Genomic DNA, 15,900 nt, shown 5'->3' with positions numbered 1-15,900 from the left:
TACAAGATTCAAAGTGCCTCAAAAGTTTGGTTTGTAAAGGTCGTTCTAAGAATGCTCAAAGTGTCATAAAAATGTTGACTTCCCCCAGATTTCTAAACAACTATTACTGTTGTGACTATTATGCCCTCAAAGCTCTAGAAAAGTGTGTTAAAGTTCCCAAGAGTTAAATGCATTTTGGATTATTTTTCTAAATTCAGGAAGAGCCAGCTGACTGCCATCCACATAATAAATGTTCATTCTAGTAATAACTACCAAATTAAAGGCTGGAATGTCAAGAGATTTTTCTTCCTAAGAAACCAAATCTCTGTACCTAACAACTGCCGCCTGAATTCTTTTACGGAATTAATTAGGAAAGCTTGACAATTAGCTTTGAAATCATTCACCAATGCTTTTGATGTTGGAGTAGAATATCTACTCAGTATGTACAGACAACATACAGACCCATAAATTGTGAAATCGCCAACCTAGGAGAGCAAGTTAATAGAGGCTTAGGTTTGAGCCTTTTAACTGTTATTTCTAGAAAAGATACATAGCTTTTTTTAAGTTCTACTTTTATATTTTTGATCTGAAGAAAATGATTCAAAGTAGATCTACTTAGTTCAGGGATACAAGACAAATTCATAATTTTTGTAACTCATCTACAATGACTTTTCATTGTCCTGTTATTTATTCAACCTATATATCTCATCTTATTTTTCTAATGGTAGTACGTCAACCAGAGATCAACAATAAAGGAGATCAAGAGATATTACACAGTGAAAGCACTTGGTAGAGTAATACATACTTTACCAAGTGCTTTCACTGTGTAATATCTCTTTTGATCTCCTTTATTGTTGACCTCTGGTGACATATTACTGTCTTTCAATGAAGCTGCTAGAATGCAGACAAAGAGAATGGACTTGAGGACACGGGGGTAGGGGAGGGTAAGCTGGGACGAAGTGAGAGAGTAGCATTGACATATATACACTACCAAATGTAAAGTAGATAGCTAGTTGGAAGCAGCTGCATAGCACAGGGAGATCAGCTAGGTGCTTTGTGACCCCCTAGAGGGGTGGGATAGGGAGGGTGGGAGGGAGGCTCAAGAGGGAGGGGATATGGGGATATATGTGTACATATAGCTGATTCACTTTGTTATACAGCAGAAACTAACACAACTTTGTAAAGCAATTATACTCCAATAAAGTTGTTAAAAAAAAAAAAAAATCAGGCTCTGGATCATAAAAAAAAAAAGAAAAGAGTAATACATTATCCAAATGGAATGCATCTTTGCTATTTTTAAAAAAACTTACGGACTTCCCTAGTGGCACAGTGGTTAAGAATCTGCCTGGCCGCAGTGGTTAAGAATCTGCCTGCCAATGCAGGGGACACGGGTTCAAGCCCTGATCTGGGAAGACCCCACATGCTGCGGAGCAACTAGGCCCATGAGCCACAACTACTGAGCCTGCGTGTCTGGAGCCTGTGCTCCGCAATAAGAGAAGTCGCGATAGTGAGAGGCCCGCGCACCGCGATGAAGAGTGGCCCCCGCTCGCCGCAACTAGAGAAAGCCCTTGCACAGAAACGAAGACCCAACACAGCCAAAAATAAATAAATAAAATTAAAATATCCCCTAAAACTTAAAAAAAAAAAAAGAATCCGCCTGCCAATTCAGGGGTCACGGGTTCAAGCCCTGGTCGGGAAAGATGCCACATGCCGCGGAGCAACTAAGCCCGTGCGCCACAACTACTGAAGCCCACGTGCCTAGAGCCTGTGCTCCGCAACCAGAGAAGCCACCGCAATGAGAAGCCCGCGCATCACAACGAAGAGTAGCCCCCACTTGCCGCAACTAGAGAAAGCCTGTGCGCATTGACAAAGACCCGAAGCAACCAAAGATAAAAAAAATAAATAAATTTAAAAATAAATAAATAAAAACACTTAATTGACAGATTAATACAATTATGCACAACAAAACTGCAAGAGATTTCAACCTTAGACAGAGGCAGACTTATCCCACATGGCTCCCTTCCACCTAATTTAATGGAACATCCAATTAACTAGAAACCTTCATTTTCTTTAATTTTTATTCATTACCCAAAGCATCTAAATTGCATATAAAAGTCAGTTTCACCACTTTTACATGGCAACTTACAATTTCAGTTTTCCTTCCAAATAATTATCTATACGCATGTAACAAATATACGATTCCACCGTGGTCTCACTCTCTTCTCTTTCCTATTTTTCCAAACAGCTGTTCTCAAACATTTCTACTCTTTTCAAGTCACCTACCGCAGCCATTACTCTCCATTCTCAGCATATGATCTTCTCTCTTCCTTAACAGAAATGCAGGCTTTCTAAATTCAGTGGTCATGTTTTCTCCCCTCCCCCATGGAAAAAAACTGAACAACAAAAGCCAAACTTGATTTATAGCATTAGCAGATTTCTGTGGTGTAAATACTCCTAGCATGGCTGATTTCAAGGAACTGCCTCACAGAATTCTTCAATGTTTATCAACCAACACTGACACAACTACCTGAATATATATATATATATATATATATATATATATATATATATATATATATATATATATATATATACACACTACTCTTCAAGGCCAACCACAAGTAAATGTGTATTCCAAGTATCTAACACATTGCTTGGAAAATAGGATACACTCAATAAATAGAGAAGATAAAATGTTTATTGGGGGAATCTAAAAAAGAAACAATATATTTGAGTATTTAATTGCCTCTGGGTTTAACTTAATGTGCTATAAACTTCTTGCACACTGTGACCACAAGGTCAAAATCCTGGAAGAAACAAGAATGAATTCTATCTAAAATGATAAACGTGCTGTGGAATATATTTTATGAAGAGACAAAACACACCTGGCCCTCAGCTTCAGATTTGGGACTTTCAGAAAACAAATGGGTGCCCAGCATTATAAAGCAGAATTTGGTTGGCATATATACTTCATGAATTTAATAACGTAAAGCAAGGGCATAAATCCAATTATAAACGCAAAAAAATCAATCAAGACAATCACTTTTAAATAAGGCAAGAAAGCACGGTGCTCATGGTGCTCTGGATATAGAAGAACACAGCCTTGTGTGTGAATCCTGATTTGTCACTTACTAACCATTTGAACTTGTGCTAGTTAATTCCTCTCTGTAAGCCCTAGTTTCTCCATCTGAGAAACACAAGGAAAGAATAGTAGTGTCTTCCTTTACAGGGTCATTGTAAGGATTAAATGAGATAATGCATATAGTTTCAATAATAAGTGTAGGGATTTCAGAATGTCTAAGAGGTGAAGTTACAAGCATTTGTTAAAGAATTTCACATTAACGAGGAATTTTAGGGTTCTGAGCTTCATAATTACTCGCCCTGTGAAGCAACTCCTTGAAAACTTTTCCCTGGACAGTGCCATGCTCAGTGTCTGCCACAGGCTAAATGCTTTGTAGCTATTTACTTGATGGGAGTCAATGAAGTGCTTGAAGATAAAAGACAACAGAGTTCAAAGAGACTGCAGAAGATACTAATAATAACAACAACAATAATAATAATTTATTATTAACATCCATTAACCCTTACCTGTGTTTGAGGCTGGTGAACCCAGAGGTAGCTGGTGGTTAATAAACCTGGAAAGCGCACTCAGGGTCTGATATTGAGGCACGTGTCTCCCTAAGAGCGTCTAGTATGAGAAACTTTATTGCTTTTCTTTTTTTTTTTTTTTTTTTAACCAGGAAAACCATGTAGGTGGACCTGCTTTTAACGCCTCTGCTTTTCTTTCCCATGAAATCATGTAGGTGGGCATGTAGTTGGCACTTGCTACGCTTTCCTTTTAGTTGCTTTACAACCAAGATGATCTTAACCCTCCTCTTTTAACATACCTTCAATCTTTCAAGGAACAGCCCCAGACTCCCCCGTCTTCAAGTCAGCCGCCTCCTTTTTCTTGTAAGATCAAAGCCGCACACTCCACACGATTTCTCACAAACAACAAAGGACTGATGCTTAACAGGAGGGTAAGGGAGGAGCACAGATCTAGCGGCACGTCATCTCCCACCCCTGTAGGTGGGGAATGTGGGCAGGGAGCCTCTTTTTGAGGAACTGCCACCTTCTATAAAGTGGCTTCACTGTCAGTAAGCCTACAGCCCCAAATAAAGAAAAACAACCTTTCCTCTCCTCTGCTTCCGCTATATCAACCCCACCAGATTCGATCATCCCATTTTTAGTAAATGCAAACTTTTAGAACAAGTTTAGAAACGTGCCTGCCAAAACCCCCCCCCACAAAATCAGGAATACACTCTCACAATTCTTCGTCAAAACTCCATCTCATGAGCGTTATCTACTTACTTTCTCAAGATTTCCCAGTCATTTCAGAGTCCAGAACTATCTATAAGCTATAAGGGAACAAATTAATTGTAAAAAAGGTGGGGGGGGGAAACTTCAAAAACATTTTTACTATGTAAAGAAAAAAGAAGGAAGCAAGGGAGAGATTGGAAGAGGAAAGATCTTTTTGGTCTCACCACTGTTAGTTACACAGATTTCTTCATATCCTTTTCAAAAAAAAAGGAAGAAAGAAAAAAAAGAAAAAATTAAACATAGGATTTCTTTCTTTTTCTCTTTTTTTAAAATAGCCTCTGACACCTGTAAATTCAGCTGACACATCTGGTTCACACTGTGGCTAGAAGCTGGCCTGGAGCTCACCACTAGGCAGTAATGCTTTCCAGCTGGGTATAAGGACTCTCATAGGACACCATCCTCACACATGGTCCCTCTTAAAGCAAGACAAACAAGGCCACTCTATAATTTTTTCTAAGCACAGATGAAAACCAGGTCACCGTGTAACCACCAAATACCAAACATCCCTCTCCTAATATGACTGGCTACTGCTTCTTTACTAAGTACAGCTATTAGCCTCACTCTGCTTTCCTCGTAGATTTTTTTTTTTTTTTTAATGTACACAACCACAGAATTGTCCTCACTTCAGGGCAAACCCGATCAAGAGAAATCCTCTGCTTTTTTAATGCCCTCTTACTGAGATGCCCTGTGGTCCACTCTGGTGTGCATTCTCCATGAAGTGCTGGGGAATAAACTGAACTTTTAAAACCATAGGTGTGTTCCTAGTGGTCTTTAGCTGGAGGGCATTGACAGGTACTATTATGTTCACATATACGGAAAATGGTGCTCAGATAGGTTTTAAAAAACTCTATTAGTGACAGGGTTAGAAGCCAGATCTTTCTCAAGTAGTTCAGGAGTATGAAAACAATGTATATAGATAGATGGGTAGCCTTCGCTTAGGTTACATAGAATACTTCTGTGACATTAGGTAAGGCATACTCGCCCTTTTTGTGCCCCATGTACCCTACCTCAAAACCTCAAAATGCTCCATTATAAAGTTATTCCTTTGGGTTAAGGAACTGACCGTTGTACTGAGCTAACTTAACCACTGATTCCACTTTTATCCCAATCAACTTATCAAATCATTTCCTCTTTAGTGCTGAGAAGTCAGTGTGGTGAGTGAGTTGTGATTGGAGACGGTGGACTGACTGAGGGTATACCCCGAGCTTGGTGGGTTGGTCATAGAGGGAGGCCTTGAGGAGTCATCATGATGGGGAGCGCTGGGAAGCCAAGGTCTGGGCAGCACAGAATGTCTAAAAGACAGGCGGGGGGGGGGGGGGGGGAAGCACTGGAGATAAAATTTAACAACTTTCCATTTTTCCCCCTAGGGTCCACTTTGCATATTTCTTTATAAATTAGGAGAGATCACTAGGCCGGGAGTTCAGAGACCTTAGTTGTAACCCTACCTATGTTACCATTTGATCCTTTTTGACAAGATACTGAACTGTCTGAATGAACTAAGTAAAATCAGTAGGTCGGGTTCTCCAACCCACTGATCTCAAAGGCTCCCTTAATGATCTACGGTTCTATGGAAGGATGATCTTTAAACCATTTCATGCCATTTCTAATTGTGTTCACATGCCCTCATTTGTTGCTTCCCCAACATTTATCATGCAGCTAGCTGTGCTTAAATGTGTGCTAAATTATGGGGAAACAAAGACTGGTCTCCACCCTATAGCAGTAGATACACAAAATCCTATTTCTAAGCTTCCTAAGTATATTCATAACATAAACGTACTTTGCATAATTGCTGTTGACGGAGTAGAATGTCAAAAGCTTCCAACGTATGTGTTTACATCTATTCACCTGAGTTAAGTTTTAGAAAATATGTCTTGAGTCCAGGGACAACACTGATTTCTTTCTTTCTAGATCTGAAAGCCCAGAATAACGCTCCCACCCATAGCTGTTCAACATATACAAATAACTGACTGTCTTAAGATAGTGTGGTTGCAAATGTGGTAGCACAAATATGAAAAAAAATCAGTATCTAGTTTGCAGACAGGAGTGCACTAGCCAGATTTCGTGAATGTTACGAATTCACAATGGCTAATAATTAGTGCATGTAAGCTTAACTTAATGTCAGTGGGAAACAGAACAAAATAGCATATCTCACAAGATGCTGCTTTCCTGAACTCTTGATGAAATACTTTCTCTCTTTATGCAGATAACTTGAAATTTCCAGTTAGGAATTAAAACTAGGCAGAATATTTTTTCAGTGGGACTCTGGAATTTCTTCTTTGGAGATGTCTAAGAAAGTGCTAGCCAGTTGGGTTGGGCTACATGGTTATTTGCATATTTTTCTGATTTTGAAGTTATCTCTTTTCTACTGTAAAAAGATAATCAAGGAAAATATTTTAGATATGATCTCTCTTTTTACATATGTCTCACTCTGCATACAACCTCAACCCAGCCAACATACACTTGTTTTCACTTTTTCCTAGTTTAAAACTGCCACCATAACTGTTTTGGCAAGGTCCTTATGGGTTACATGAATACCATTCAGGGTCAGAAACTGCTCCTCCATTAGCTGCGTCACCAAACGCCATTTCTTCCGTCACCAAATGCCATTTCCAAAAAAAAGAGTAAATGTATTTTCAAATAACAGGACAGAAATGAGTTAATTCAAGAAAAATAGGTGAACTCTATCCACCGCTACTGGCCTGGAACAGGGAGGGGTATGACAGATCAGTGCTCTTCTCTCAAGCATTGCTATGTTTTCCTTTGCTATCCTTTGCTCCTACCTTCCACTTCACATGGCTGTTAGCCTCAGGCTAGGAAGGCAGTGAAGTGTAGAAACCACCAAGTAGAATCAACTAGACAGAAGCTGAGATGATGCTGTTTGGGGAACCTATTTCCATGCATCTCTGCACCTGCACGGAGGTACTAGAACAGTGAGTGGGGTATTATCACCTGGTCTAATTTCCCTTGACTGCAAGTGTGTAAGTCACAGACCCAAGACTTGATGGGACTGAAATGCCAAACTCAAATTAATTTGAAGTAACTTTAAATACCCTTTATTTTGTACAGGTCATTAGACCCAAATGTAGACTTATTTTTCCTTTTATTTTATTCTGAGTGTATGTGTGTATGCACGTTGACAGACTGCAATGTCTTCAGAAAAGAATTAGCAAAATAATGAGGGTTCTAGAAACCTAAAGAAGACTATTATCTTCAAGTATTTGAAAAACTATCATATACGATAGAAGTCAATTTATTAAATATTTTCTCCAAAGGTCAGATTTGGCTTAACGAAAAGAATTTGCTATAAGGCAAGAGTTGGTTCAAATTTTATTTTATAAGCTAGAATTTTCTAACATAAATTAAGCTGCCTGCCAAGGTGTTAAATTTTCTCTGTAGATGCTCAAACAGAAATTGAATGACCATTTGGAGAAGGAAATCAAAGAACTTCCTTGGGCTTACAAGTGGCAGTATTAGCTGTCTTTTCCAACTCTGATTTCTCTTAATTTTTTATTCTCTCCTTTTCTTTCAATTTTGGCACACATGGAAGTATTTCACACAAGGTGTCACATTGCAAATTTCTTGCTTAAAGCAATGAAAAGAGAAATTTCTTAAGGAAATGTCAATGATTTTGTAGGGACAACTTTAAATTTTATTGATAGCTATTGTGGCAAGCGATGAAGTTGAATTCATGTATTAGCAACACCTCTTTCCATTCAAGGTGAGAACACGGGTTTTAGGGAAAAATAAGGAGGGGTTATCAAGGAAAATATCCTTTTCCTGGGGCATACATGTCTACCCTCATTTTCTCTTCACTGTTTTTGATTCTTCCAATTTACATGTGCATTTTAATGAATAACTTCAGTGCAAAGCTCACCTAGTGTATTTAACCAATACCAAATAATACCAAGAAATGGAAATAGACAGTGAAAATGTTTCTAAAGTTTAATGAATGGGTGGCATCTCTCTTCTCTGAAAGACTTAAAGAAGAATGAACTCATTTCTTAGGTATTATCTGCATCATTTTTTTTTTTTTTTTCTTTAAGGGACTCAATCCATTTGTTTCTAGATGGCAATATTTTTCCTATCTGTTTTCTCAAAATGTCACTGCCCTAATGTGATTGTTTCTTAAGATGCCTGCTCACAATTCAGTTTTTAAACAGGTAGACTGAATTTTAATTGTATTATGAGATTTTGCAAGTAAATTGGCTGAGTAATATTGAGTCAATCCGCCTTCTTCTAAGCACTCATTCCTAAATATGCCTTTTATTTTTCAAAGAAGTGGTACTATTTTGTTTCAAAAAACACATTCATTACCATTAACAGTCTTAGGCTGACCTGACTGTGTAGGGAGAATACTGATCAGGTAGAGGAAAGCGTACAATATGTGTGACTGTTACTGCAAGAGCCAGCTGTGCCAGCATTTCTGATTCAATCTTTATTTTGACATTTTCCTCTGTCCTCCCTCAATTTCAGGCAACCTATGTACCTTACAATGACTGCATTCCTATAAAGAATGAACAAAGGGGACAATATTTAGATGTGAAAAAGATCATTTGAAAATGAAAATCCATGTTTAAATAGATTTGTTCAGCAGTGCTTTTTTAGTTATATAAGGTCAGCAGACAAATCCAGCAGTGAAAAGCCAATAATATGTATTTTAGAGTATGATGTTTTGGCATTTCAGGACCTAATCTAAAGTACCAGTATAAAGGATTTTTTTTTTTGGAAATGGAAAATTTAAGATAACCTGTCATGAAAGTCAAAGTGACATGTACCTATTCAGAAATGTAAAAGAATGGAGAGGCGATTAATATTCATTGAGCATCTACTATGTGCCAGACTCTTAGCAGCAACTATTTCATTTAGTTTTCGAAATAACCCACTGAGGTACATTCTACTATTCCTATTTATTTGGTGGAAGAAAATGAAGCCCTGAGAAGTTAGAAAAACTTGCCCAAGGTCACCTATCTGGTCAGTTAGATTTGTCTTTGACATCAAATACAAGACTTCCCAATTCTAAGGGCTGCACAGGGACTGCAAAAGAGCATGGCTCTTGCCTGCAGAAGGCAGGTGTCAAGTAGGCTTGGAAAAGAATTCCAGTTGCTGTCATCGCAGGGGTGTGTCTTAACCCCTGTTTGAGGAATGTGACTTTACATGTTCCCACTGACCACGTGGGGCTATTATGAGATAAAAGTGAGAACAAAGATTGGAAATCACTGTGAAGTTTTCTACTTGGTCCGAGTGCCTTTGAACTCCAGGTAGTTATTCTGAGGAATCTGAAAGTGCCAAGGTCAACAGTGTAGGAAGACACAATCAGTTACTTGACTTGGCGGGCAGTATGTATATCTTTGTGTGAATGAATAGGCGGGGGGTGAGTAGGATTTGTTGAGAATTAGCAAGAGCTGAAAATGCATAGGGTAAGACCAGCTCTGCACACCTGCTGCTTCACCTAACCGAATACTCACTCTGCAAACAGTCCGCGTTCAGGAGGTCCTGACACTTTTCGTGGCACTTCACTCCGCACTCTGAACACTTCATGCCTTGCCGGGCAATGCCCCACAGGAGTCCTTCACACTCGTAACAGTAGGTAGGTGTCGTAGCCGTCCAGACCTCAAAGTTGTGTGGGGTGGTGGAGGACATGGGGTAGATCAGTGCCTGCAAAGTCTTCTTGAAGACATGTATTTTCTGTGAAGATGAGACAAGTAACCGACACGAGACACATCAGTGGATCTGGAGAATTTCATCAAAAAACAAACCATTTTATCACTTTTTCCTGAAAACGCTATTTTGAGGGGACCCCTTGATTATTGATTTAAGCGAGGACAGTCATCAAAATAACTCTGCACACTTATTCTTCGTTCAGTGTTCTAGGGCCCAGTCCAGTTCTTTGAACACAAAGAACTCCCTAATCTTCATATTGGACTGGGCTCCCTGCTGTGTACGCTTCTTTCATGGCAGCACAGAGCTCTTGTTACTTGATAATGACTGTGTCCCTCTATCCTGTGAACTCCATGAGGGCAAGGATGATGACCATAGTTCTCACCGCTGGCTCTATCCTCAGAGCCTAACCTAGTCTCTGGCTTGAGATAGGTGTTCAGGAAACATCAATTCAAAAAAAAAAAAAAAAAGGAATTTATATTACTATCCTTGGGCTAAATTGGTTCTTCTGGTTCTTGGTAAAATTATGAAGTAATGGAAAATATTCTCAATGCTGATTTTAACCCCCTAGAAACACTCCCACCCCTCTTTTATATTCTACCCAGGCCTCATCTCCCTGATTCTATACCCTCTCTAACACTACACCTCTCCCCAGTCCCAAAGTACACTTCTTTTATAGATCTTTCCACAGGGAACTGCTTTCATCACCTATTCCTTAGGAAGGAGCTCATCAACTAATTGATAAGAAAGCCCTAGTAGTAGATAAAGGTTAAATGTGGCACTCTCCCATGGTGCTTTATATTTTAAAGGGAGATATTTTTTAATAGCACATGGAAGCTGTTGGTAGAGTGAGCACTGAACGAGGAGCCAGGAGGCCTGCGTTCCCGAGCACAGGCCCCATCGTGTGACATATGAAATGGGCTTCAGAAGGCAGGAGCTCTCTTCCCTATTTCTCTAGTGCCTAAACAGTGCCTATCATTGCCCTTGGGCATAGTAAAGGTACAACACATTTTTTGTGTGTGAAATGAATGAATGTCTGTTACTTAAGAGTCTTGTGGTCTAGGAAGAGACTTAAACTCTCTAATCCTCACTTTCCTGTACAACCTATCTACCGTATTATGTTGAAGATCAAACTGTGAGATGGTAACAAATATAGTCCATAGACTTCAAACACTAAGAAAATACTAAGTATTAGTGTTGATAGTGGAGACTTGCTTGGGTGTGTCTGTCCAATTGATTGTCATATCCCACTGTGCAGGTGATGTCCTGGTAGAAAGACTAGCACTCTCTGAAGTTACAATTACAAATAACTTCCCACAACTACCTGATGCATAATGAATGGTTATTTACATAAATCCTGTAGGAGTCTAGCTGATAAGCAACGCTAAAAAGGAAGCACTTGTATTTTGCATTAATCATCCTTAAATCTCATTTCAGAATATCTTCCCACAGTGTTGAAATGGCTAACTTGTCATTATTTTTCAAATCCATAGTACGGTAACAGCATATTTCCCTTTATTAATACATTCCCCTCATTATGTATTTTCCCAGAATATGTTTGTTAATGGTGGAAGGAGGTTCCCTACCAGGGAGTTAAGCATTACTAAAACATTTTTCTAGCCTTTGAACAGCAAGATCCTGCCTTGCTACTACATGAGGGGCTGATCAAAGCTCTTTATATTTCAAGTGAGTCTACAGAGCAACAGTATGTTCAAACTATGGGAATTTCTCAAATAGAAGACCCCTGTGTTAGGGTTTGTATAGACAGAACAAGTAGATCCATCACTTTTCAATAAGGATAGTCTGACCCAATAAATCTCTTGGCTTCATTCCATAATGAAGATGTCTTGTCTTGAAAAGAACTGTTAAGAGTTCTTTTAGAACTAGAAGTATGTATTATGCATCTTTGTTTCCCATTTACTGCCTAGCAGAGTGATATCCAATATCATCAAAGTGACTTGGATGATTCTTGGCATAACAGATTTACAATCAGCTCTCCATAGACAATTTCATGTTCTAGCTGAGCTGAGGGGCTGGAGGACCGTGTAACGTGTATATGTGGTGTGTGTGTAATACAGAATTTTTGGTTGAGCTCAAAAAATAAGAATGGAGTTTAGGTATATTTGCGATTGCATAATTTGTTGTCTTAGTAGGGGAAAACAACAATTCTAACTCATTGGAACACTGGGCGGGAAGAGAACAGTCTGCTACTGAACGCAAGTGAGAAATACATATTAATTTAGAAAGCAGAGTGGGGCAAGGGGTTGATTTTGGACATGAATTTATCTGCATAATTTAAAATTGATGATGAACACAGTTTAATTCCCTATGTCCATTTTCATTTTATTGAAGTCAAGTGACATATATTCAGTGCTCTAAATCCTTAGGCTATAGTAGGAGTAATAAATATAAGGACCACTTGCTAAAAAATTAAATAGGCTGAAGGAAAGCAAGTGAAAGACAGCTGAGAAGGTTTCATTGAAATGTTTGGTTTGGGTTGGTTTGGTTAAAGAGGGATGGTCCATTTCATGAAAAGAGGAAGTGAAGCTAATTTCAAAAAGAAGAAACATGGAAAATTTACTAGACAGCACATTGAAAATCAATTGAATGGGGCATTCGAATAAACCATAACATTTGAGAACTGTAGAAGCTGGAGAAAAACATTAGGTAATTCACTACAGGGTACATATCCCCAGTCTCAAAAAGACGATAATGAGTTTTTTCATTCTTGATTTTTGGGGATATGGGCACGTGTTTACCAAAGCTGAAAATTACTCTAAAATAAATGGCTAAAGAGAAATCAAGGAAACACTCCCATTTACCATTGCAACAAAAAGAATAAAAGACCTAGGAATAAACCTATCAAAGGAGACAAAAGACCTGTATGCAGAAAACTGTAAGACACTGATGAAAGAAATTAAACATGATACAAACAAATGAAGAGATATATCATGTTCTTGGATTGGAAGAATCAACATTGTGAAAATGACTATACTACCCAAAGCAATCTACAGATTCAATGCAATCCCTATCAAACTACCACTGGCATTTTTCACAGAACTAGAACAAAAAAATTCACAATTTGTATGGAAACACAAAAGACCCTGAAGAGCCAAAGCAATCTTAACAAAGAAAAATAGAGCTGAAGGAATCAGGCTCCTGGACTTCAGACTATACTACAAAGCTACAGTAATCAAGACAGTTTGGTACTGGCACAAAAACAGAAATATAGATCAATGGAACAGGATAGAAAGCACAGAGATAAACCCACACACATATGGTCATCTTATCTTTGATAAAGGAGACAAGAATATACAATGGAGAAAAGACAGCCTCTTCAATAAGTGGTGCTGGGAAAACTGGACAGCTACATGTAAAAGAATGAAATTAGAACACTCTCTAACACCATACACAAAAATCAACTCAAAATGGATTAAAGACCTAAATGTAAGGCCAGACACTATAAAACTCTTAGAGGAAAACAGAGGCAAAACACTCTATGACGTAAATCACAGCAAGATCCTTTTTGACCCATCTCCTAGAGAAATGGAAATAAAAACAAAAATAAACCAATGGGACCTAATGAAACTTAAAAGCTTTTGCACAGCAAAGGAAACCATAAACAAGATGAAAAGACAACCCTCAGAATGGGAGAAAATATTTGCAAATGAAGCAACTGACAAAGGATTAACCTCCAATATTTACACGCAGCTCATGCAACTCAGTATCAGAAAAACAAACAACCCAATCCAAAAATGGGCAGAAGACCTAAATAGACATTTCTCCAGAGAAGACATATAGATTGCCAACAAACACATGAAAGAATGCTCAACATCACTAATCATTAGAGATATGCAACTCAAAACTACAATGAGGTATCGCCTCACACCGGTCAGAATGGCCATCATCAAAAAATCTACAAACAAAAATGCTGGAGAGGGTGTGGAGAAAAGGGGACCTTCTTGCACTGTTGGTGGGAATGTAAATTGATACAGCCACTATGGAGAACAGTATGGAGGTTCCTTAACAAACGAAAAATAGAACTACCGTATGACCCAGCAATCCCACTACTGGGCATATATCCTGAGAAAACCATAATTCAAAAAGATTCACATACCACAATGTTCATTGCAGGTCTATTTACATTAGCCAGGACATGGAAGCAACCTAAGTGTCCATCGACAGATGAATGGATAAAGAAGATGTGGCACGTATATACAATGGAATATTACTCAGCCATAAAAAGAAACGAAATTGAGTTATTTGTAGTGAGGTGGATGGACCTAGAGTCTGTCATACAGAGTGAAGTAAGTCAGAAAGGAAAAAAACAAATACTGTTTGCTAACACATATGTATGGAATCTAAAAAAAAAAAAGGTTCTGAAGAACCTAGGGGCAGGACAGGAATAAAGACACAGATGTAGAGAATGGACTTGAGGACACAGGGAGGGGGAAGGGTAAGCTGGGACGAAGTGAGAGAGTAGCATGGACATATACACACTACCAAATGTAAAATAGATAGCTAGTGGGAAGCAGCCGCATAGCACAGGGAGATCAGCTTGGTGCTTTGTGACCACCTAGAGGGGTGGGATAGGGAGAGTGGGAGGGAGACACAAGAGGGAGGAGATATGCAGGTATATGTATATGTATAGCTGATTCAGTTTGTTATAAAGCAGAAACTAACACACTACTGTAAAACAATTATACTCCAATAAAGAAGTTAAATAAATAAATAAAATAAAATAAAATAAAATAAAATAAAATAAATGGCTTATGAAAACATTTCTTATTCCAACAAAGACTAAGATGGAATGATGGTCACTTTAGAAACTGAGGAAATGAATGGCTAAGGAAAGCATGAAAAATACATCTGATAAGAAGGGACTCATATCTCAGGGGAATACTGCATACTGGGGGAAAGAGTGTATTTTTAGCAGCAAAATAAGACCAGATCAAACAAGATTATACGGACATAGAGTGTGGAGTTTTTGTGGAATAAGGCAAAAGATAGGATATCGGGCACTGAATAAAAACAAAGCAGAAGAAAACAAGGGGAAACAGTAAAATTAGCCATGGACAATGGGAAATGGAAGCCTGTAACTGACCTTTAAGAGTTGGATTAAAGGGAAGAGAAAATATATATACACACATACTTTCATACATACACACATGTACTTAGAGTAGGTAGAAAGATAATAGGGTGTAGCTAATAGGATCCAAGCTGATGTGAAAGGATGGGAACTGGTTATGTTATCAAGAGAGGGTCTCTGGCCTAGGTAAACAAGGAACTAGACATATGGAGAAGGTGGTCTGAAGAACAAGCAGAGCTCAATTACTGGAATTAGGACTGAAGGACAGAGTGGATTCAGCAATTTGGGAGACTTCCTGCTAATCTATTTTAAGTGTTTCTAAACTTTTCAAATCTTCTACAACAAACATATATTATTTGCTAAAATGTATGTATGTTCTGATAATAATAAAATGTATGCTCACTGCAAAAGTAATTTATAAACCCAAACAAGCATTAAAATGAAAAATAATTTAATTTTTCAAAGTTAGGTATGGTTTGATGCATGTTCTTCCAGTAATTTTTCTATTTATAGCCATGATATCAGGCTTTTGCAATGAAGTGAAAAACAATAAACATTATTTTTATATTACTAGTGTGATTCCAGAAAGTAAGGCAATTTTTATTGTTTCAACACTGCTTTAATCTGTAGAAATGATTACTCTGCTTTCACTCAGGTAAGACTTAGTAGCCAAGTACAACCTTTGGACTACAAAGAGGAAGATGCTCATATTTTAGACATAGATTTTGTTAAAAATTCCTGCTCTGAGAAACTGGAATTTAAAGTGAGTTGCCCTAATATATCACTTTCTGAACAATTAGGACAGGGAATGAACT

The 15,900-nt window shown here is 38.2% G+C and overlaps 1 protein-coding gene across 2 annotated transcripts in view; it reads right to left on the bottom strand.

Annotated features, from left to right (window-relative positions):
* Window positions 1-15,900, bottom strand: part of UNC13C (unc-13 homolog C) — a 589,653-nt gene that overhangs the window by 366,744 nt on the left and 207,009 nt on the right. For both annotated transcript variants that reach the window (XM_068536284.1, XM_068536278.1), the window contains one exon: window positions 9,804-10,023. In XM_068536284.1, the coding sequence (XP_068392385.1) occupies window positions 9,804-10,023 (220 nt within the window). The remainder of the gene's footprint in view (window positions 1-9,803; window positions 10,024-15,900) is intronic.

Source organism: Eschrichtius robustus, chromosome 1 (assembly GCF_028021215.1).
Source record: "Eschrichtius robustus isolate mEscRob2 chromosome 1, mEscRob2.pri, whole genome shotgun sequence".
Classification (NCBI taxonomy): Eukaryota; Metazoa; Chordata; class Mammalia; order Artiodactyla; family Eschrichtiidae; genus Eschrichtius; species Eschrichtius robustus.
The sequence above is the reverse complement of the archived record's forward strand: the minus strand, read 5'-3'. Positions and strand labels throughout refer to the sequence as shown.